General features: G+C 51.5%; 1 protein-coding gene and 1 pseudogene across 1 annotated transcript in view; one reads left to right on the top strand and one right to left on the bottom strand.

Moving 5' to 3' along the window:
- The window catches only part of AIF1L (allograft inflammatory factor 1 like), an 89,602-nt gene that overhangs the window by 44,461 nt on the left and 20,033 nt on the right, over positions 1 to 25,108 (top strand). Inside the window, exons 4-5 of the mRNA XM_083160866.1 lie at positions 1,232 to 1,273; positions 2,660 to 2,822. Of these exons, the coding sequence (XP_083016992.1) occupies positions 1,232 to 1,273; positions 2,660 to 2,822 (205 nt within the window). The remainder of the gene's footprint in view (positions 1 to 1,231; positions 1,274 to 2,659; positions 2,823 to 25,108) is intronic.
- LOC146039916 (5S ribosomal RNA) lies at positions 19,901 to 20,019 on the bottom strand (annotated as a pseudogene).

Raw genomic sequence — 25,108 nt, 5'->3', positions numbered from 1 at the left:
CCCCGGGGCGTCTTCATCTTATCAGAGGTTCCCGGGGCGTCTTCATCTTATCAGAGGTCCCCGGGGCGTCTTCATCTTATCAGAGGTCCCCGAGGCGTCTTCGTCTTATCAGAGGTCCCCGGGGGCGTCTTCGTCTTATCAGAGGTCCCCGGGGGCGTCTTCGTCTTATCAGAGGTTCCCGGGGCGTCTTCATCTTATCAGAGGTTCCCGGGGCGTCTTCGTCTTATCAGAGGTCCCCGGGGCGTCTTCATCTTATCAGAGGTTCCCGGGGCGCCTTCATCTTATCAGAGGTCCCCGGGGCGTGTTCGTCTTATCAGAGGTCCCCGGGGCGTCTTCATCTTATCAGAGGTCCCCGGGGCGTCTTCATCTTATCAGAGGTCCCCGGGGCGTCTTCATCTTATCAGAGGTTCCCGGGGCGTCTTCGTCTTATCAGAGGTCCCCGGGGCGTCTTCATCTTATCAGAGGTCCCCGGGGGCGTCTTCGTCTTATCAGAGGTTCCCGGGGCGCCTTCATCTTATCAGAGGTCCCCGGGGCGTGTTCGTCTTATCAGAGGTTCCCGGGGCGTCTTCATCTTATCAGAGGTCCCCGGGGGCGTCTTCATCTTATCAGAGGTCCCCGGGGGCGTCTTCGTCTTATCAGAGGTTCCCGGGGCGTCTTCATCTTATCAGAGGTTCCCGGGGCGTCTTCGTCTTATCAGAGGTCCCCGGGGCGCCTTCATCTTATCAGAGGTCCCCGGGGCGTCTTCGTCTTATCAGAGGTTCCCGGGGGCGTCTTCGTCTTATTCAGATAGAATAAATGATCAAGTCTAAACTCAGATATCTGATAAGTATGCTGCTATATAACAAGCAACATACAACTTGTTATCTCCTTAACTCATGGAAATGGCTGTTTCTTAGTAAGAAAGGCTCTTTCTACACTTAAAAATAGTTTGTCGTTTGCTGAGCTGCGGCCGTCAGAATGATTTGCAGACATTCATGTTCTTGAGAAAATAGTTACTTAGTCATCTCCCAAAATAAGAAAATATTTAATGAGTGAAGCTGCATTTTGCCTTCGGTGGTAAGGACGAGGCTGTGTGTGGGAGAGGCTGGAAGGAGAGGGTGTAATCTCAGCATAACTACATAGTTCTTATTACAGTATGTACAGTAATATTTATAGGATACAATACAAAGATGCTTCTGTGCTGATTCATTACAATTCCTCCTATTCATCATCTGTTCTCTCCTTGTTCCAGGCAAATTCATGGACTTTGACCTAAACGACCAAGGGGAGATTGGTGAGTGCGTTTATCCACAGTTGCTGGAAGTATTTCCAAATTATATTATTTTTTTAATTAAAGCTAATGGACCCTATTGTAGTAATTTCCAAATGTATGGGGAGATATATCCAGGGGTCATTTCTGGGGTCACAGCTGAAAAGACCTCTTTGGATGTGCCACCAAAAATGTGGGATGTGGCCTCATGGGAAGGGGCGTGGCCATGCAGCCTACATCTCGTTAAACCAGCTAAAAGAAGATTGGTTGATATGAAATATGAACAACAACTTATCCACCTATCAGCTTCTATCTATCGTTTTATAAAATGTACTTGATAAATGATAGCTAGAATCTATATAGTTGCTACGGGCAACTTCACCATTTGTCCTCTATAGAAGCTTTGATACATCTTGCCCTAAATCCATATCGTACTCAGAATTTTCATATATATAAAACTGTTTTCAAGGTAATAATTGATTTTGCTTGACCAAAGCGATCTCTTTGTATCTATGGCTTATTGCGCTGTCTCCAGGCTTCCCTAGATCTGGGTGGTTTACGTAGTTATTACCCCTTTATCCTGATAGTGAGGTCTGCAGGTAACCTGTAACATATGTGGGTGCATCTTAACATGTGGGCACACTGGGCAGCTGCCATGATAGTGGTCTTCCAGCAACACAAGTGTCTGGGCAACCACTGGTCTCTTCCCCTGCGCTGTGTGGGATCCCCTTGTAGTATGCAGGTAAGTTGGTCTGTGCCTGGCAGCTGCAGGTCACTTTGTACTGAAGGGCTACGGAGAGATGCCCCCACGTCATACCCTGCTCCACCAATCAGCTGCTCTGGACCAGCCGATATACTGTAAGGCTTTATATAACTGCAGGGAAAGAGAGAACATTATACCAATAGTGCCAGGGAATGTGCATAATGTGCAGCTGCTCCCTGCGATTGTGATGCAGGTACAGAACGATGCTCCCTGGTGGCTCTTATTGTCAATGACACACAATTTAGGGCAGCCAGGCAGCATTCCCTGCCAGTAATACACTGCCTGGGTGCTATGAATGCCGACATTTAATATGACTTTCAGCATTCCCTACTTGCCCAGCAATCTGCAGCCAGACAGTGTATGCCTAGCATCTTGCTGATTGGTAGATGTCTGGAGCTGTCCACCAGTGAGTGCTGACAGCCAGTCACTGTATGGAGACAGCGCAAGCATACATTATGGGTAATCCCGTCAATGGATAGGTGGGGGCCCTAGGGCATTGCTTTGCCGGGGCCTACAATATTAAGACAGCCCTGTGGGGGTCTGCACCATCAGTATTATGTCGGCCTGTGCTTTTGAAGGATTGGTTCATGTTGTTCTTTTGATTGCACTGAATCGATGAATGGCCTCTGATCTGTTGCCTCCTTTAGACATAATGGGTCTCAAAATGATGATGGAGAAGTTGGGGGTCCCGAAAACTCACCTGGAGGTAAAAAAGATGATAGCAGAGGTGACCGGCGGGAACAGTGACGCTATCTCCTACCGAGACTTCATAAAAATGCTAATGGGAAAACGTTCTTCAGTTCTTAAAATGTAAGTAGTCCTTAGATGTCTTCATAGCCACAATGCAGCAAGTGACTCAAATCAGTGATTCTGTTACACTCTGATTTCTGATTACTGGTTCAAACCTCAACCAGGAGCTCATGTCGGCCATTTTATCAGCCCCTTCCTGTTGTGGTTAGCTTCAAAGTAGCATGCTATATATATATAATTACAATATCTTCCTCCTACTACACCAATTCTAAATGCAGTGTCAGTTTCTCTAGACACAGTTGGATTGCCTGCAGGGGTGTAGGTAAAACCCTCCGTTGGCCCTAACTTGCCATGGGCCCGATGTCCTCTACCTGGTGCCACGTTACACTCTGTTCAGGTCCCTAATGGTCAGCCAAGCTGCTGATTTGGCTGGCTACACCCTCTCTTAATGCTGGACACACATCTTAATTTGGACCCCAATGGGTCCTTCATGCCCCTGGCGGACACTGTCTCTAGATCACTTCTCCCATTTATGTCATCCCTAAATGATTGGTTATTTGCATTAAGTATCTATATATGCATTTCTAAAGTCCCTGTCTATATTTATATATAAAAGGCTAACTACCCCTTACCTCCATGAGGTGAAGTACCGCTAGTGACCACTAGAGGCCACTCGACAGAACCAAATTACTCCTTAACAGAAAGTCATCTGTTTCAAACTGTCTGGGTATGGAGAGAGGGGGCGGTGAGGACAGAGATTGGAGCAGGGAGCAGATAGGGACTAAGCCGTCATTTTGACCGTAGTTACTAATAAGAGGGATGCGGGTCACATTTACTTGTTCTTACAATGAGCCTTTCATGTATTGGACAACTGGGTGGTTACATTAGCGCACAGTACTTCCCGGATGTGTTGACGACAGATATTAAGGGTAGATTTTGCTAGAAAGCATCAATGTGTTGTACTCCGGTTACAAGGAAAACAGAAGCGCACCTGTCGCTTTGCTTGGTAAGCACCTTACTGAGAGTATAAGGATCAGGGAGGTGGCGGTGGGGGCGGACGTTGGGACGGGCAGCGTCTCTGGTGCTCGGTACACACCTTACTGAGAGTATGAGGATCAGGGAGGTGGCGGTGGAGGCGGACGTTTGGACGGGCAGCGTCTCTGGTGCTCGGTACACACCTTACTGAGAGTATGAGGATCAGGGAGGTGGCGGTGGGGGCGGACGTTTGGACGGGCAGCATCTCTGGTGCTCGGTACACACCTTACTGAGAGTATGAGGATCAGGGAGGTGGCGGTGGGGGCGGACGTTGGGACGGGCAGCGTCTCTGGTGCTCGGTACGCACCTTACTGAGAGTATGAGGATCAGGGAGGTGGCGGTGGGGGCGGACGTTGGGACGGGCAGCGTCTCTGGTGCTCAGTAAGCACCTTACTGAGAGTATGAGGATCAGGGAGGTGGCGGTGGGGGCGGACCCTCGGACGGGCAGCGTCTCTGGTGCTCGGTACGCACCTTACTGAGAGTATGAGGATCAGGGAGGTGGCGGTGGAGGCGGACGTTCGGACGGGCAGCGTCTCTGGTGCTCGGTACACACCTTACTGAGAGTATGGGGCTCAGGGAGGTGGCGGTGGGGGCGGACGTTCGGACGGGCAGCGTCTCTGGTGCTCGGTACGCACCTTACTGAGAGTATGAGGCTCAGGGAGGTGGCGGTGGGGGCGGACGTTCGGACGGGCAGCGTCTCTGGTGCTCGGTACACACCTTACTGAGAGTATGAGGATCAGGGAGGTGGCGGTGGGGGCGGACGTTCGGACGGGCAGCGTCTCTGGTGCTCGGTACACACCTTACTGAGAGTACAGTATGAGGATCAGGGAGGTGGCGGTGGGGGCGGACGTTGGGATGGGCAGCGTCTCTGGTGCTCAGTACGCACCTTACTGAGAGTATGAGGATCAGGGAGGTGGCGGTGGGGGCGGACGTTCGGACGGGCAGCATCTCTGGTGCTCGGTACACACCTTACTGAGAGTATGAGGATCAGGGAGGTGGCGGTGGGGGCGGACGTTCGGACGGGCAGCGTCTCTGGTGCTCGGTAAGCACCTTACTGAGAGTATGAGGATCAGGGAGGTGGCGGTGGGGGCGGACGTTCGGACGGGCAGCGTCTCTGGTGCTCGGTACGCACCTTACTGAGAGTATGAGGATCAGGGTGGGGGCGGACGTTCGGACGGGTAGCGTCTCTGGTGCTCGGTACACACCTTACTGAGAGTATGAAGATCAGGGAGGTGGCGGTGGGGGCGGACGTTCGGACGGGCAGCGTCTCTGGTGCTCGGTAAGCACCTTACTGAGAGTATGAGGATCAGGGAGGTGGCGGTGGGGGCGGACGTTCGGACGGGCAGCGTCTCTGGTGCTCAGTAAGCACCTTACTGAGAGTATGAGGATCAGGGAGGTGGCGGTGGGGGCGGACGTTCGGACGGGCAGCGTCTCTGGTGCTAAGTAAGCACCTTACTGAGAGTATGAGGATCAGGGAGGTGGCGGTGGGGGCGGACGTTGGGACGGGCAGCGTCTCTGGTGCTCGGTATGCACCTTACTGAGAGTATGAGGATCAGGGAGGTGGCGGTGGGGGCGGACGTTGGGACGGGCAGCGTCTCTGGTGCTCGGTAAGCACCTTACTGAGAGTATGAGGATCAGGGAGGTGGCGGTGGGAGCGGACCCTCGGACGGGCAGCGTCTCTGGTGCTCGGTACACACCTTACTGAGAGTATTAGGATCAGGGAGGTGGCGGAGGAGGCGGACGTTCGGACGGGCAGCGTCTCTGGTGCTCGGTACACACCTTACTGAGAGTATGGGGCTCAGGGAGGTGGCGGTGGGGGCGGACGTTCGGACGGGCAGCGTCTCTGGTGCTCGGTACGCACATTACTGAGAGTATGAGGCTCAGGGAGGTGGCGGTGGGGGCGGACGTTCGGACGGGCAGCGTCTCTGGTGCTCGGTACACACCTTACTGAGAGTATGAGGATCAGGGAGGTGGCGGAGGGGGCGGACGTTCGGACGGGCAGCGTCTCTGGTGCTCGGTACACACCTTACTGAGAGTATTAGGATCAGGGAGGTGGCGGTGGAGGCAGACGTTCGGACGGGCAGCGTCTCTGGTGCTCGGTACACACCTTACTGAGAGTATGGGGCTCAGGGAGGTGGCGGTGGGGGCGGACGTTCGGACGGGCAGCGTCTCTGGTGCTCGGTACGCACCTTACTGAGAGTATGAGGCTCAGCGAGGTGGCGGTGGGGGCGGACGTTCGGACGGGCAGCGTCTCTGGTGCTCGGTACACACCTTACTGAGAGTATGAGGATCAGGGAGGTGGCGGTGGGGGCGGACGTTGGGACGGGCAGCGTCTCTGGTGCTCAGTAAGCACCTTACTGAGAGTATGAGGATCAGGGAGGTGGCGGTGGGGGCGGACCCTCGGACGGGCAGCGTCTCTGGTGCTCGGTACGCACCTTACTGAGAGTATGAGGATCAGGGAGGTGGCGGTGGGGGCGGACGTTGGGATGGGCAGCATCTCTGGTGCTCGGTACGCACCTTACTGAGAGTATGAGGATCAGGGAGGTGGCGGTGGGGGCGGACGTTGGGACGGGCAGCGTCTCTGGTGCTCGGTACGCACCTTACTGAGAGTATGAGGATCAGGGAGGTGGCGGTGGGGGCGGACGTTGGGACGGGCAGCGTCTCTGGTGCTCAGTAAGCACCTTACTGAGAGTATGAGGATCAGGGAGGTGGCGGTGGGGGCGGACCCTCGGACGGGCAGCGTCTCTGGTGCTCGGTACACACCTTACTGAGAGTATTAGGATCAGGGAGGTGGCGGTGGAGGCGGACGTTCGGACGGGCAGCGTCTCTGGTGCTCGGTACACACCTTACTGAGAGTATGGGGCTCAGGGAGGTGGCGGTGGGGGCGGACGTTCGGACGGGCAGCATCTCTGGTGCTCGGTACGCACCTTACTGAGAGTATGAGGCTCAGGGAGGTGGCGGTGGGGGCGGACGTTCGGACGGGCAGCGTCTCTGGTGCTCGGTACACACCTTACTGAGAGTATGAGGATCAGGGAGGTGGCGGTGGGGGTGGACGTTCGGACGGGCAGCGTCTCTGGTGCTCGGTACACACCTTACTGAGAGTACAGTATGAGGATCAGGGAGGTGGCGGTGGGGGCGGACGTTGGGATGGGCAGCGTCTCTGGTGCTCAGTACGCACCTTACTGAGAGTATGAGGATCAGGGAGGTGGCGGTGGGGGCGGACGTTCGGACGGGCAGCATCTCTGGTGCTCGGTACACACCTTACTGAGAGTATGAGGATCAGGGAGGTGGCGGTGGGGGCGGACGTTCGGACGGGCAGCGTCTCTGGTGCTCGGTAAGCACCTTACTGAGAGTATGAGGATCAGGGAGGTGGCGGTGGGGGCGGACGTTCGGACGGGCAGCGTCTCTGGTGCTCGGTACGCACCTTACTGAGAGTATGAGAATCAGGGTGGGGGCGGACGTTTGGACGGGTAGCGTCTCTGGTGCTCGGTACACACCTTACTGAGAGTATGATGATCAGGGAGGTGGCGGTGGGGGCGGACGTTCGGACGGGCAGCATCTCTGGTGCTCGGTAAGCACCTTACTGAGAGTATGAGGATCAGGGAGGTGGCGGTGGGGGCGGACGTTCGGACGGGCAGCGTCTCTGGTGCTCAGTAAGCACCTTACTGAGAGTATGAGGATCAGGGAGGTGGCGGTGGGGGCGGACGTTCGGACGGGCAGCGTCTCTGGTGCTCAGTAAGCACCTTACTGAGAGTATGAGGATCAGGGAGGTGGCGGTGGGGGCGGACGTTGGGACGGGCAGCGTCTCTGGTGCTCGGTATGCACCTTACTGAGAGTATGAGGATCAGGGAGGTGGCGGTGGGGGCGGACGTTGGGACGGGCAGCGTCTCTGGTGCTCGGTAAGCACCTTACTGAGAGTATGAGGATCAGGGAGGTGGCGGTGGGGGCGGACGTTCGGACGGGCAGCGTCTCTGGTGCTCGGTACGCACCTTACTGAGAGTATGAGGCTCAGGGAGGTGGCGGTGGGGGCGGACGTTCGGACGGGCAGCGTCTCTGGTGCTCGGTACACACCTTACTGAGAGTATGAGGATCAGGGAGGTGGCGGTGGGGGCGGACGTTCGGACGGGCAGCGTCTCTGGTGCTCGGTACACACCTTACTGAGAGTATTAGGATCAGGGAGGTGGCGGTGGAGGCGGACGTTCGGACGGGCAGCGTCTCTGGTGCTCGGTACACACCTTACTGAGAGTATGGGGCTCAGGGAGGTGGCGGTGGGGGCGGACGTTCGGACGGGCAGCGTCTCTGGTGCTCGGTACGCACCTTACTGAGAGTATGAGGCTCAGCGAGGTGGCGGTGGGGGCGGACGTTCGGACGGGCAGCGTCTCTGGTGCTCGGTACACACCTTACTGAGAGTATGAGGATCAGGGAGGTGGCGGTGGGGGCGGACGTTCGGACGGGCAGCGTCTCTGGTGCTCGGTACACACCTTACTGAGAGTACAGTATGAGGATCAGGGAGGTGGCGGTGGGGGCGGACGTTGTGACGGGCAGCGTCTCTGGTGCTCAGTACGCACCTTACTGAGAGTATGAGGATCAGGGAGGTGGCGGTGGGGGCGGACGTTCGGACGGGCAGCATCTCTGGTGCTCGGTACACACCTTACTGAGAGTATGAGGATCAGGGAGGTGGCGGTGGGGGCGGACGTTCGGACGGGCAGCGTCTCTGGTGCTCGGTAAGCACCTTACTGAGAGTATGAGGCTCAGGGAGGTGGCGGTGGGGGCGGACGTTGGGACGGGCAGCGTCTCTGGTGCTCGGTATGCACCTTACTGAGAGTATGAGGATCAGAGAGGTGGCGGTGGGGTCGGACGTTCGGACGGGCAGCGTCTCTGGTGCTCGGTACGCACCTTACTGAGAGCATGAGGATCAGGGAGGTGGCGGTGGGGGCGGACGTTCGGACGGGTAGCGTCTCTGGTGCTCGGTACACACCTTACTGAGAGTATGATGATCAGGGAGGTGGCGGTGGGGGCGGACGTTCGGACGGGCAGCGTCTCTGGTGCTCGGTAAGCACCTTACTGAGAGTATGAGGATCAGGGAGGTGGCGGTGGGGGCGGACGTTGGGACGGGCAGCGTCTCTGGTGCTCGGTACACACCTTACTGAGAGTATGAGGATCAGGGAGGTGGCGGTGGGGGCGGACGTTGGGACGGGCAGCGTCTCTGGTGCTCGGTACACACCTTACTGAGAGTATGAGGATCAGGGAGGTGGCGGTGGGGGCGGACGTTGGGACGGGCAGCGTCTCTGGTGCTCGGTACACACCTTACTGAGAGTATGAGGATCAGGGAGGTGTCGGTGGGGGCGGACGTTGGGACAGGCAGCGTCTCTGGTGCTAGGTACACACCTTACTGAGAGTATGAGGATCAGGGAGGTGGCGGTGGGGGCGGACGTTCGGACGGGCAGCGCCTCTGGTGCTCGGTAAGCACCTTACTGAGAGTATGAGGATCAGGGAGGTGGCGGTGGGGACGGACGTTCGGACGGGCAGCGTCTCTGGTGCTCGGTACACACCTTACTGAGAGTATGAGGATCAGGGAGGTGGCGGTGGGGGCGGACGTTGGGACGGGCAGTGTCTCTGGTGCTCGGTACGCACCTTACTGAGAGTACAGTATGAGGCTCAGGGAGGTGGCGGTGGGGGCGGACGTTGGGACGGGCAGCGCCTCTGGTGCTCGGTAAGCACCTTACTGAGAGTATGAGGATCAGGGAGGTGGCGGTGGGGACGGACGTTCGGACAGGCAGCGCCTCTGGTGCTCGGTACACACCTTACTGAGAGTATGAGGATCAGGGAGGTGGCGGTGGGGGCGGACGTTGGGACGGGCAGCGTCTCTGGTGCTCGGTACGCACCTTACTGAGAGTATGAGGATCAGGGAGGTGGCGGTGGGGGCGGACGTTCGGACGGGCAGCGTCTCTGGTGCTCGGTACACACCTTACTGAGAGTACAGTATGAGGATCAGGGAGGTGGCGGTGGGGGCGGACGTTTGGACGGGCAGCGTCTCTGGTGCTTGGTACGCACCTTACTGAGAGTATGAGGATCAGGGAGGTGGCGGTGGGGGCGGACGTTGGGACGGGCAGCGTCTCTGGTGCTCGGTACACACCTTACTGAGAGTATGAGGATCAGGGAGGTGGCGGTGGGGGCGGACGTTGGGACGGGCAGCGTCTCTGGTGCTCGGTACGCACCTTACTGAGAGTATGAGGATCAGGGAGGTGGCGGTGGGGGCGGACGTTGGGACGGGCAGCGTCTCTGGTGCTCGATAAGCACCTTACTGAGAGTATGAGGATCAGGGAGGTGGCGGTGGGGACGGACGTTCGGACGGGCAGCGTCTCTGGTGCTCGGTACACACCTTACTGAGAGTATGAGGCTCAGGGAGGTGGGGGCGGACGTTCGGACGGGCAGCATCTCTGGTGCTCGGTACACACCTTACTGAGAGTATGAGGATCAGGGAGGTGGCGGTGGGGGCGGACGTTGGGACGGGCAGTGTCTCTGGTGCTCGGTACACACCTTACTGAGAGTATGAGGCTCAGGGAGGTGGGGGTGGACGTTGGGACGGGCAGCGTCTCTGGTGCTCGTTACACACCTTACTGAGAGTATGAGGATCAGGGAGGTGGCAGTGGGGGCGGACGTTGGGACGGGCAGCGTCTCTGGTGCTTGGTAAGCACCTTACTGAGAGTATGAGGATCAAGGAGGTGGCGTGGGGGCGGATGTTGGGACGGGCAGCGTCTCTGGTGCTCGGTACGCACCTTACTGAGAGTATGAGGATCAGGGAGGTGGCGGTGGGGGCGGACGTTGGGACGGGCAGCGTCTCTGGTGCTCGGTAAGCACCTTACTGAGAGTATGAGGATCAGGGAGGTGGCGGTGGGGGCGGACGTTGGGACGGGCAGCGTCTCTGGTGCTCGGTAAGCACCTTACTGAGAGTACAGTATGAGGATCAGGGAGGTGGCGGTGGGGGCGGACGTTGGGACGGGCAGCATCTCTGGTGCTCGGTACGCACCTTACTGAGAGTACAGTATGAGGATCAGGGAGGTGGGAGTCCCTGTTATTATTGCAGCCACTGCTGTTTCTCGCTTGTGGACATCACACTCCTCTGCAGGGTGCAGGGGGGTGAACGGTCACTTGGAATGTGCTGGGTCATGTCATTCACACATTAGAGAGCAGCTGGCTGCAGCTGGTGGCCTTGTGCTGTTCTCTTATCCCCCACCGTGATTGCTGAGCCATGCAGGCTGGTTGCTGATCCCATGGGCTGTAGAAGTCACAATAACGCAGGCAGGGGAGCAGAATACAGTGTAGTAACCATCCTTACAGTATCCGCGATGGCAGGAACCGGGCCCTAATACTTATTGGGGCTCATGTAGAATTGGATGCAGACATGACTCGTGTATGGCAGTTATACCAACTGCACATGGGTACCTACTGCAGCATGCGTGGGAGGGGTCTGTGCATGCTGTGCCGCAGGAGACAGCCAAACTGAAGCTGAATTAGGCCCTTTGACGACTATTCTGTGGTCTCTTCACACTTCGGTAAGCACTCTATTGCTGTTACTATGAATACATATATAAAAGGCTAACTACGCCTCACCTCTATGAGGAGAAGTACCGCCACTGACCACTAGAGTCCACTCAACGGACCAAATATTTTCTTTGTGTGCTCGAAGATGTCATAAGGGACACCAATCGGTTGCTGGATATGGAGAGAGGACGCTGGGAAGTCAGAGATTGGAGGTAGGAGAAGATAGGGACTGGGGGTGGGGAGGAGAGTTTGTGGGCTAAAATCTGTCACAGCTCAAATTGAAAGTAAAATCTGTCACAGCTCAAAGTGAAAGCAAAATCTGTCACAGCTCAAAGGGACATTGCAGAAGCCGCCATTTTGACAGGCGTTTAACTAGTGTATAATTAACAATATAAATGTAACTACCATATGAAACTAAGTATGTTTACTTTACCTAAATAAATCCATGTAATTGCTGAATATACTGGTTCATCTGCATATACACAGTAGGCGGTGTCCTAGGCGGCTGCACTCACATTCTGTTCTCGTACACAAACACACACACACTGTAGAGAACACTTACACATACTGTATGTATTATACAGGGCGATGACTGGCAATACGACTCATGCCGTTAATATGCCCTCTGATGATCTGTACCCGCTGATAGTGGCACGCCTATCCCCTGCCATTCTTACATCACTGACAATGGGATTCCATCTCGGAGATTTCATTCTGGTAAGGAAGCGAGAATCTGTCAGTGTTCCCAAACCCAGCATTGTCTCCGCACTGACGCCTACTTGCAGCTGGCATTGCAGAGGGGAACCTGTTCTGCATCCTGAAATTCCTGTCTGCACATTTAACAGCAAGGTAAATAATGAGTGACGGAGAAGGGTCCAGAATACGGAATGAGATCTTTGCGTCACATCAGACAGTCAGAACCTGGCGTATACGGAATGTGACGCATGACGCCCGATGTTGTTATACATGTCTGCAGGCATGTGTGATGTTAAGGTGAACATGGCTTAGTCGACACATAAATTAGGTCAACATGCCTAAGGTTGACATGGTTGGAAGGTTGACACAAGCATTAGGTCGATAATGGCTAGGTTGACAGTCATAAGATCGACATGGAGGGGACGCGGTACACTTAGACGTTGACCGTGTCGACATTCGGGATGAATGGACCCCGTGCATGCACACAGCGTACTGTTACTGTTACATGCGCAGTTTTCCCATAACCGTCAGTACTGCAAATTCTCAGCCCTGGGTCTGAATCGGGCCCTTAGTTTCTACCAGATGCTCCATCTATTCCCAGTGTCGGGTGAACTCTTTGGGGCTGATGCAGAATATAACGGTCATCAAAGCGCAAATACAACACGTTCTGCTGCAGAGCTGGCCATATACAGTATGCGTCCATTGCTGCGCGCAGAGCACGTGCGCCACTTTATTCCTGTAATGAGCAGTCCGGTGTGCGCATGACATAGGCCGGGGACTGCGGCTCCGCAGTGGTAGCAGATTATGTCACAGTTACATAATACATATCATACATGTCTGAGTGTGGCCGTATATCGCCATGGACGCCGTATAAGTGCATCGCATCCCATCCCCTTCTGTCTAGGGTTCCACCTACAGCATGTTCACCTTCTGCAGTATTTACACATAGGGGGTATTCACAATCCCGGCCGAGACTCGCCTGTCGCAGATTCCCCTCCCTGTGTTATCGGATTGGCCGTGGATTGCTGAATCCGCGGCCGTTTTTTGACAAAACACTTCCGTTTTTGCCACACCAGTTCCGACACTCGACAACATTGGAACATTGAATACCGACTGTCGAGTTGACTTCAAAAGCCGGCAAAAACATTCCCTGAATGCAATCCAGATTGAATACTCCTCATAGTCTACAAATACTGGGCAGCTTTATTATTAAATTGCAATTTAGACTTGCATTGGATACAACCCTCTGTAAATGTACTTGCCGATGGCGGTGGTAGGGACCCGGTGGGGGATGGCAATGCCAGCTCAGAAACTAGCAACGGTGTTAGGGGAGCGACGGCCAAGCTGCAGCAGACCATCCCTAGCCTGAACATGCAGGACAAGGGAGGGGGGCGTTAAAAATGCACAGGAGCACACATCGTTAATGACATTCAGAGTACACACTAGAACAGGGGTCTTCAACCCATGGCCCGCAGGCCACGAGTGGCCCGCCGAGTTGTTTTAGGTGGCCCGCCAGCGCGCTGTCCCCTTAAAATCCTTCTGCGAGCTGTCCCCTTAGCAGTGGGACGCGGCGGAGGTGGATGTGCTGGCTGGGGCGGGCGGGACTGTGCGCGAACATGCGCATTGTGTACTTCCTGACGCCGCGCACCCGTCCCGCCCGTGCCCTTTCAGACAGCCGGGAGACTGAGTGAGTGTGACAACCGCAGGCAGCCGCGCACCTGTCCCTGCCTGCTCCTTGGCTGTTAAGACAGCCGACGCCGCCAGCAGCAGCAGCAGCCCTCTGAAGGAGACCTCTGCAAGGGACACTAAGGCAAGTGTCTCATGAAAGGGTGATGCTGGCTAGCTACCGCGGTGCTGACTAGGGGGGAGGGGGGGCTGCCAGTGCAATGTGGCCCTGTGTATGGGGAGGGTGCTGACTATGGGGGAGGGGGGCTGACAGTGCAATGTGGCCCTGCCTGTGTATGGGGAGGGTGCTGACCATGGGGGAGGGGGGCTGGCAGTGCAATGTGGCCCTGTGTATGGGGAGGGTGCTGACTATGGGGGAGGGGGGCTGACAGTGCAATGTGGCCCTGCCTGTGTATGGGGAGGGTGCTGACTATGGGGGAGGGGGGCTGGCAGTGCAATGTCGCCTGTGTATGGGGAGGGTGCTGACCATGGGGGAGGGGGGCTGGCAGTGCAATGTGGCCCTGTGTATGGGGAGGGTGCTGACTATGGGGGAGGGGGGCTGGCAGTGCAATGTGGTGCTGACTAAGGGAGGGCTGGCATGCTGCGCAATTCAGTGCTGACTATGGAGGGCAATACTAGGGCATTTTGTGAGGGACACTACTGGTGGCATTTTATGAGGGACACTACTGGTGGCATTTTGTGAGAGGCACTGCTGGGGGCATCATATGCATAAGCAGGAGTATTGGGGGCCTTATAGTGCAAGGTGTAATGGGCATCATGATGTGAGGCATAATGTGCAATGGGTGTCACGGTGTGTGGCATAATGTGCAATGGGCATCCCGGTGTGTGGCATAATGTGCAATGGGCATCACGGTGTGTGGCATATTGTGTAATGGGCATCATGGTGAGTGGCATAATGTGTAATGGGTATCATGGTGTAATGGGCCTTCATGTTTATATGTCACTGTGCGGCCTTTGGACAGCCAACTTAAGCGTGGAAGGACAACCACCATTCCTGCGGTACCCAATGTCTGGTCATGCAGGTTGCAAAAGTGAGATGTAATTTTTTTCCTGCTAGTTCACACTCTTATAATTAGACCACACCCCAATTTGGGAGTGCGCAATTTCTTAAATACCGAATTATGTATGCGGGGGCTGCTATTTTAATTTTGTTCATACTGGGACCCTAATTGTTTAGAAATAGCCCTGGTGCAGACTATATATTGGGGGCAGGGCTTATGTGTATGGGCAGCTGTGCCAACTATCTATGCGGGGGCTGTGATGTCTATCTATTAAGAGCTGTGCTAAATACCACAGTAGAGCTTAGTGGCCCTCGGGCTTCGTTGAATTTTTTAGTGTGGCCCACACTGTCTTAAAGGTTGAAGACCCCTGCACTAGAAGATGAAGTGAAAGATATCTTTTAAACTTATCTTCTAGTGTGTATGGAGATTTATATTCTGGTCTCATATTTTAGGCACTTTGACGCTGCAGTGCTAAATAGTGCACCGACCGCACTGTTTATAATATATAATCTGATATACTGAGAATTGCGTACAGAACATAATACCGTGTACAGTACATTATCCGCTAATAACGACCTTCACCTGCTGACAGTTACTTTGATAGACAGATTTGTTCATTTTCATTGCCGTTGAATACGCCACCAGACCTGTAGATACAATTGTAACCAGCACACAGACCTAAGCTTATGTGTTGCGTGCCACCGCCGCCAGAAAGCTGTTCTCAGATTCTCTCCTCCGAAGAGGGGAACGGCGTCAGCTCAGGCTTTTGAAACATTTTGAATGGTGTAGATATGACATTAATCACAGAAGCGCACCCTGTAACAATTCCCATACGCCTACTATTCAGGCAGATACAGAATGTAATAATACAGAACAGCAAACCTAATAGATACAGTCTGTGAAAAACATCTTTGTTGTGCATTTTTATACCGCTGGTACGGGGAGAGCGGTGACAATTGGAGCGGCCTGCTATGATTTATAGGGTCACAGAGTACGGCAGCGGTTTCAGGCTCTGCTCGTTATAGAAGGTACAGCAGCGGCAGATTACTGTATGTCACACTAGATGCTCAACAAATACAGTGTACAGTTCTCTGTCATTCAATATTAAGGGCATATCCCCCCAAAACACCCAGTTTTGTGGGCTACCTGCAAATGTTACGGATCACCCCAATGTTCCATGAAAGGACTGAGATACCTCCTAGCTCCCTCCATTTCCACCAGCAGTCGCTAACCATGCGTGTGGGGCAGCTTTGGCTTTAGATCATGCACGTTTCTGTACTGCAGCTAATGCCATCTTCAGATGCCATGGTCAGGCCTACATAAACAAATGTCTAGGGTGCCATTGCTCCAGGGTGGGCGACTAGCAGGAACGATGGACTGCACCCATGGTTTTTAAGTGCCAACAGTTAAAATCTTGCATGGGGTACTCTTGCTGCAAAGAAAGCCATATACTGTAGAGCAGGCATTCCCAACCACGGTCCTCAAGGCGGCACACCAACAGTGCAGGTTTTAGTGATATCCAGGCTTCAGCACAGATGGTTTAATCAGATTCACTCAGATACTAATTAAGTCACCTGTGCTCAAGCCTGGATATCACTAAAACCTGCACTGTTGGTGTGCCTTGAGGACCGTGGTTGGGAATGCCTGCTGTAGACAATGCTTGTTCTTAGTAAATTAATAGTCTATCTTCTCACATTGATTCAGTGTACAAAATGGCTGCCTTCCCTGGACACCTGCCAACTTGTGTGCCAGAGATTGGTATGTGATTCTGGTAATTTGTAGCATGGCGGCTTCCTGTCCTGGCAGAGCCGCCTGAATTTGGAGATTCTGAGAGAGACGACATGTGTCCCCTCAGTGCGCGGGTGATGTATACACATTAATAACTGATCCAGTAGATATGAGACATAAGATACCTGGGAACCTCTTGTGCTCGAGGGTAAAGCGCTACAAGGCACCAAGTGAAGATGCACCTGCCTATTGTTATCAGAGATTCTGCATACTCCTTTCTCCTGGAGCGGCAGAGGCCAGATCTCAGGGAACCCATCTGAATCCTGAATCATCTCTTTGCGAAGCTAGAGGCTTTCATCGTAAGACCCCGTTCCTGGCTCAGTAATGCCTTTCATTTATAGGAGATCAGAGATGCTGTTCCCTTTATCAGCAAGCTCTCTGCATACTGTATATAAGAGATTACAAGTGCATTACAGCTGCCCGAAGATGAGGGCTATATTTAGCAATAGTGGGAATGAAGAAAGCTCAGTCTGTACCCCTTTATCAGCTCTTATCACATGACCAATAATACCCCTGCGACTAGCACTGGTGTGAAAGGTTCCCGGGCCAAATTACTGGATACATTTTCCGGGATTTGCTCCCATGACCAGCCCGGGTTACTGGCTGGTGTGAAAGGGGCCAACCCAGCTTCCCGGCTTCTACTCACCAGAGTCAGTCTGTGGAGTCTGGGAGATGGCGACAGCCAGGGTGCTGGACCCCGGGGGATCCCATCCATGTGGGGTTAGTGCCGGTTCTGGAGGTCAGGCCTGAGGGGGGTGGGTTCTGGTCAGGGGGGTCCGGCCTGTAGCTGCTGGTGGAGAGTGCTGAGCCGCTGCTAGCAGTAACGTCACCCATATCCTGCGGTTTCCCGCCCATCCCGCCGTTGGGAGAAGCTGCCGGGTGACTAATGGGTATAGTTCCACCCTGAGCCAATCCCTGACCGGCCCCGCTAGCATCATTCCAGCATCCCGCCGCCTGCCCCCTCACACCAGAAAATGCCAGGACTAGGCTGTGAAAGGGGCCAACCCAGGAATGTCCCTGCATTTTCTGGTGTGAAAAGGATTTTAAGGAAACCTCAGATAATGAAGCAGATGTACTAAGCATCAAAAAGCTATAAAGTGGAGAGTGACAAACTACCAGCCAATCAGTTTCTACCTGTCATTTTTCAAACCCAGTCTGTAACATGACAGGTAGGAGCTGATAGGCTGGTTGTTTAACTGGTCCAATGGCGGAAATGTCAGCAAGTGTATATCAGCCTTTACATAATTATTATTCCAAGCCCTAAAATATGGCCTCTGAGCAGCAATTTCACCAACATGTATACAGCCCCATGCCCAGGTTGGTGCTCACCATATCTCAGCACCAAGCACCACCATATAAATCCGAATGCCCAGGATAACACTGTGGTGCCCACCATTGAAATTAGGTACATTTAAAACATTTCCAAAATCAACCAATCAGCTTCTGTCATTTCACGGTCTGTGCTAGATCAATGGAGCTGATTGGTTGCTCTGGGAAACTTTTTTTCCTCCATTGGCTTGATACATCTTACCCATTGTCTTGAAGAGGGGTGATGGATGGCAATTAGGGTAAACAGGTGGAAGGGGGAGGGTAGATTACAAATAAATGGTGACAATGCCATGAAGAGGGGCTTGAGGGCAGATATGGGGTAATTATTCCATGCAGGGAGCATAGGTGGCAGATAAGGAGTAAGAATTCCATAAGCCAGTGGTTCCCAAACATTTTTGAATCACGGCACCCTAGAGCATCAACATTTTGTCAAGGCCCCCCCTAGGCCAAACATTTCTTTTTAAGAAATTCTTCAACAAATATTAAATTACTGTGTTTATTTTTCAACCTAATCCACTAGTCAGATTTCATCAGATTCAGATGCATCTGACAGACCGTAAAGAAGACCATATCCGAGCTCCCTCAGATCAGATGTGCGGCTGAGTCTCAGATCCATCTGACCAACAAATCCTACCTGCTGCACCAAAGATCCATCTGATCTGAAGCTGTCGGGGTTTAACATAGAATTGACCAGATGGATCTGACTGAATCGAGCTCAGGGTCAGGGTCAGATCAGATACCTGGGAGAGTTCAGGGGAGATCTGAAGAGATTTGTAGCTTCAGGAATGTCTGCGGAGTGGATGGGGGGCTTTAGGGTCAGTTATATGGTGACGGACACAATGTGCTTCTGATTATACACATCGTATGATTGGCAGCCACCAGCACTGGTTTGGTGTGTTACATTGGCCATATATTTGAATTGGTCCTGGACCACCAACCCAGGGCACCCCTGCAAGTGTTCTAAGGCACCCCAGGGTGGGAAGCACTGTCATAAGGAGATGGTAGATGGCTGATAAGGGGTAAGGATTCCATGATGGGAACTGATAGATTACAAATGGGTAGAGGATGATAGTAGGTAGCAGTCTCAGTCTGCATACCATAGGGCTTTCTGTTCATTCATCTGGAAGGTAGACTTGTCATGTTAGCACAGGTCACCTGACTGCATGCACACAGACAGGAGCTATGTGGAAGTGTGCGCTGTGGGCTGGGTATGATACAGTCACTCAGCAATTAGCGGCATCTCACAGGAATAGCTGGGCGCAGACAAAACATCCCTGACAGCCATCCGAATACTTCACAGCAGCCACTCAATCTGCTAAATAACTAGGTGATGTTTCCTCAAAGGACAGACGTGCGCTTTGTGGCTTTCTCTATTAATGTACAGGTGTGTTTATTAGGGATTGAGATAGGGGTTGGGCTGGCACAGGCTAAGGAGAAGAATAAATGGGTATAATTACAATGTAGTTAATTAAGGTAAACCAACATAAGGAAAAAGGGCCGAGCGGGAAGGACCCCGACAGGCTGATTTTACTGGTTGGTGGTGCTCCCAAAAAAGAGTTCAAAATATAAACTGAAAATGAGGTAGCCTAGAAGAGGGCTGAAGAAGAACCAACAGGGTTTTTGGGGCACACTTGAAAAGATAAACAATTAGATGTATGTGTAAATGGAGATAACAATAAAACTTAACTTTTAATTAAAAGCTTAATTAATAAAAAGGTTCAAATAACAATATCTACACACCGATTATGTGATTATTAGGGGGTACCAGACGCGATGGACTCCCGCCACTATTTGTGGCAATATCAGACAGTAATAATTGATACAAGAGCGAAAATGTTTAGATAAGATTGTTTGCCTAGACCCGATTTTTATAAATAATATACGGTATCGGCAATCGGACAAGACACAGGTCACTGTGCACCACCATTAAATTATCCACCCCAGTGTCGGCAGAGATGGGTATGGACAGTTGGGGCAAGAGAGGAAAAGAGAAGGGAGGGTTTTAAGATAATTGTGGCTGCACCTCAACAGAGTTAACAGGCGTACTGCCCCAGTGGATGAATACAGCACTGGATATTCCCTATAGGTCCCCCATGTAGGTACTTATCCAGCCTATCACTGCTTAGCTTCTGTGTTCGGATGGATTACAGGCGGTCCAGTGAAGTATGGCTGTATGGCCCTTGCTGGTTACTTCCGGTGTCAATTCGAAGGGTGAGCCAAGGTGAGCTTCTGCTGTCCAAACCGTTCAGATCAGAGCAGGCCTGTTACTCAAATAGCATTGCAGGAGTGCTTGTGCTGGCTGGGTGGATGAGAGAGCCACGAAAAGATGGATAGCTTAGTGGTAGAAGGTGCTAACAAACGGGACCCTCATCTCTGCTGTCAAATATCATGCTAGCATCGAATAATTTGATGAGAGTCAGAGGATCATGCAATAGCTCCTCTAAACTGAAAGGGGAAAGATGAGGAATAGGTGCCCTTAGTGCTTGAAGACAATAGGTTTTATACACAAGCGGGGGTTAATTATGGAGAAAATTTTTTTTTTTTTTTTTTTTTTTGTAAATGTACCCACGGTCCCTCGATAGAAGGGAAATCGGTTCCTAGTGTCAGTGTATATGTTACAAAAGACACCAGAAGCACACCGGGGAATCCGGTTATTGATTGGGAGGATTAGGGCTGAGAATAATGGTTAATTCAGTCCTTACAATTCTGTAAAGTAATAGGTATACACATAACTTAATAGAAAGTGTGAGGTCTCCCAACAGACCATACAGATGTAATCAGACACTGATTAAATAGGTATTATGGGTGTCAAATGTCCAAATACTGAACATGAGTGGAGGGTTAGTGAGAATCACAAATGGGTATTGGCAAAATATTTAGCTGTCACCAAATATGCAGGGTTAATTACATGCACATATGTAATTTATAAATGTAACAATAGCAGTTCAGAGGCTAATATTCTGCTGAATAACCTATAGACACATATAGTGCACAAACAGGATAGTGATACAGATGGTGCTAGTCAAGATCACAAATAGGTATAGCACTTAGAGAAACTATATATATATGCTGTCACAAGGTATGCAGGGTTAACAGCACGCACATATGTACTGGAAAAATGCCACTGTAGCGGTTCAGAAGTGAATATTATGCTAGATAAACTAATAGACACATATAAAGTACAAGCATGATAATTATGAAGGTAGTGCTAGTTGAATCCACGCTGACAATTGCAGTCTAACTAAAAAGGGGGGTCCCACGTTTCACAATTTACCGATTTTACAATGGATATAGAGATAATAATGTAATTAGTAAATGCTGGTGAGACCAGGGTATGAGGGGGTTTACCCCCGTTACCTGCGCCGGCTACGGCCGGTGGGGAGGACAATGTTCACAAATGGGAAGTAAGTCCAAGGCAGGAGCGTGGACGGCTGCAGTGAGTGCAAGCCGTATGGTGCGCACTGAGGCGCCGTGCATATGATGACAGAGGGATAGCTGGAAGACAACTCCGTCTCAGTATGGAGTTGTTAGCCGGCACTGGTGGGGGCGGTGGGCGTGGCCACGTGCGTCCTAACACGTGTTTCGCGTAAGCTTGGTCACAGGGGTGTGTGCGGATGGGAGGGTTAGGAGGTAGTTTATATTGGATGAGCGTCCAATGAAGAAGGTGGGGGCGGGTAGTCAGCCCGGCGTCTGCGTGGCTGCGTGCAGTCCTAATGGCTGCTAGGATGGCTGAGTGGAAACAAGACAAATCAATGGGACGGGGTGCCTTGTGAGGAGGAAAGACGCCTGCGGGTTGGCATGGAAACCGGCAGTAGACGCGTTTAACAGAAATGACGCGATAGGGACGGAGTAAGTCACTGTGGGAATACTGGGAGATGCTGATCGTATGTGTCCCTTAGGGCAGGATCCATGAATCAGGGTACTAATGACTACTATATGAACAAAGATTGGGAAATACTAGGGAAGTTAATAATTGGAATAGATATGAGTGAACTGAAAAATGAGAGCGACTGGAGATGCATGTACAGGGACAGTGATTTATAAAGGGTGCTGCATGGGGAGAGATAAATAGATAAATGAATGCATAAATATATCCCTGTGTTGCGGTTTTAGAGGTGGATAATGGTGATCTGACCAGGAAGGGCAAGGGATAAATTTATGATATATAATATAATATATAATATGGGCTGCGGGCAGAAAAACATGTACATATATATATATCTCCTTATCGGGGAGGATGACTGGACAATGAAAACAAACAGATCAAACTATAAATGAGGTGAAATGGAATATGGTAAATGGTACTAATATGATAGAAGTAGATATTAGGATATTAATAAAAATAGTGAATTAATGTTGTAAATAATAATAATAATAATAATAAGGGGGGCACTGGATAGCCTGAGGTATTAGTAAGCAAAGTATTAAAGGTATGTGGTGTGAGTAAGGACACCAGATATACTAATTGGCGTGCAGGATATGGAACTACTAGTCCTAGCTAGCGAAGAGTGCTGCCTGGTAGGCCATATCGGAATGGTGTTGGCCAGGAATAAATAAAATGAAATGTAATGAAGATGTAGTCCTGCTATGGGCACGATTATAGTTAAGGACTGTCTAATGGCAAAAATGAGCAGAGGAGAGCAATGTTAAGGTGCATGTAAAATGCTATAATTAAAGAAAAGCACTGTATTTGATTTCCTCGTTAAGGCCATTAGGGGCAAGGGAACCTAGCTGGAAAATCCACCAGCTTTCCCTGCGAAGGAGTGCCTGGTTCATATCACCGCCTCTTCGGCCCAGGTGTATTTGTTCGAGGCCCGAGAATTTTAAATCATCAGTATTGGAAGCGTGCACCCTAAAAAAATGACGAGCAACAGAGGTCAGGGTTTTGAAATTGTCCTTGTCCCTGGAGGCATTGCGGATGTTACCTACATGCTCCAAGATCCTTTGTTTTAAAGGGCGGGATGTCATGCCGACATATCTGGTCTGGCATGGGCAGGTGATGCAATAGATGATGTTTTGACATTTACAGTTGTAAAAACCCCTGATCCTGATGTCGTCACCATATCTATCTTTAATTGTCTGGGTATTGATGACGTGTTTGCAAGCCTTGCAGCTGCCGCATGGGTAACTGCCTACTGTTGTGGGTTGAGTAGTACGTCTTGCCACGTAGTGGCTACGAACCAGATTGTCCTTCAGATTAGGAGCTCTCCGCCAGCTCATATCAGGTTTCGGTTGTAATTTGGAGGCCAAATCAGCGTCTGTTAGTAAAATGTGCCAGTGTTTCTGAATAGAGTCCCGGATCTCTCTCCATTCATTGCAGAAATCACCTACTATTCTGATGATTGGTGGAGTATCATCAGTTGGTTTAGTGTTGAATAGGATATCATCTCTGGTCTTCTGTTGGATTGATTTCATGGACCTCTTAATAAGTCTCTTTGAATAGCCTCTTTCCTGTAGCCTTTTAGTGAGATCCTGACACAATAGGTTATATGTGGCATCATCAGAGCAATTGCGTCTCAGTCTGAGAAATTCGCCTTTGGGGAGGTTGGTTACAGTTGGCGGGAAATGAGAGCTGGTCCTGTGCAGCAGGCTATTAGTAGAGGTGGTCTTTCTGTAGAGTTCCGTGGCTAGGACATTATTGAGACCCCGATAGATGCGAAGATCAAGAAATGTAATGCTGTCTGGACTCCAATCATACGTGAATTTCAGATTCAAGGTGTTCACATTCAATCTTTGGATGAAGTGGGTGAGATGTTCCGGTGATCCCTTCCAGATTATCAATATATCATCGATATATCGTGTCCACATATGGACACAGTCGATGTAGGTATCATCCTGAAGGACAACCTCTTTTTCCCACCATCCAAGGAAGAGGTTAGCGTATGTAGGGGCGCAGGCCGCCCCCATCGCTGTTCCCCTTCCTTGGATGTAGTAGTACTGTTCAAAAACGAAGTAATTTTTGTGTAGTACAAAGTCTAGGAGGATCAGGAGAAAGTCATGGAAGGGGGTAAGGCCCTCTATCTCCAGGAAGTATCGTACGGCCGCAATCCCGAGATCATGTCGAATGCAATTATAGAGGGATTCAACATCTAACGACACAAGGAGATGGTCGTCATCCAAGTAGATGTTATTGAGTTTCTTCAAAACCTCCGTTGTGTCCTTGGTGTATGAGGGTAAACTCATGACGTGGTGCCGAAGATGGACATCCAAGAAGATACAGGCATTCTCTATGAGAGACCCATTGCCGGACACAATTGGTCTGCCCGGGGGTGACTGTAGATTCTTGTGCACTTTGGGAAGAAGATAGAACGTGGCTATCCTTGGGTTGAGGTTCAGCAGAAAAAGGTGTTCTGGTTTGGTAATGGTACCTTCTGATAGGGCTCTATCTATTAGTCTTTCGAAGGCCACTTTGAAATTGGAGGTGGGGTCGAATAGGGTTTTAGCATAGCAAGATTTATCGTCTAATTGTGAATGAACCTCTTTAAGGTACATATCAGTTGGCCATAGGACGATATTACCCCCTTTGTCCGAGGGTTTAATGACGACGTCTTGCCAATCTCTGATCTCTTTGATAGCTGCTTTTTCGGTTTTGGTGAGGTTACCCTTAGTTCTATACCTTTTGTTTTTGCGATATAGATCATCGAATTCCTTGGAGACCAGGTTTACGAATACCCTTACTTCCGGGCATATGGTGTCCTGTGGGAAGAAGGTGGACTTTCTCTTACAGATTGTTCTGTTGTTCGTAGCAGATGTTTCTGTTCCTTGTAACATTTCCAGGTCAGCAATAGCCTGTAATTCTTGTGGTGTCCAAGTAGTTGGGGTGTCAGGGGTGTCTGTTTGTCGACGGGAATGGAACTTGGCTAAGAGTAATTTTCTACCGAACAGATTCAGACTGGTTTCCCAGTGGAATCTGTCGAAAGTTTGGGCTGGAGAGAAAGATAGACCTTTTTCTAGAACTCTGGTCTGTTCCAGAGTGAGGGAGTGGTCAGATAGATTGATAATTTGTAATTTGGTTACAGCGGAGTTTATTGTGGGCGCTTCCTTTGGGATTGTCGGCTCGGTTGGCGCGGTTCCCATCTCGTCCAGTCTCGTCTTCCTCTTCTTCCTACTTCGTCTGGTCTTCCTCTTCCCTGATAGTGTCCTCGGCCTCTGCCAAACTCTAAAAAATCACTTCCTCTAGTGCTGGTCTCGTCAGTATGAGTGCTGTCGTCGGTACTGGAGTATTCAGATTCGGAGACTGATTGTGGGCCTCGTTGGTCTCGGTTG

This window comes from Crinia signifera, chromosome 9 (genome assembly GCF_055691185.1).
Source record: "Crinia signifera chromosome 9, ASM5569118v1, whole genome shotgun sequence".
Lineage (NCBI taxonomy): Eukaryota > Metazoa > Chordata > Amphibia > Anura > Myobatrachidae > Crinia > Crinia signifera.
Note: the sequence above shows the minus strand (reverse complement) of the source record. Positions and strands in the feature narration are given on the sequence as shown.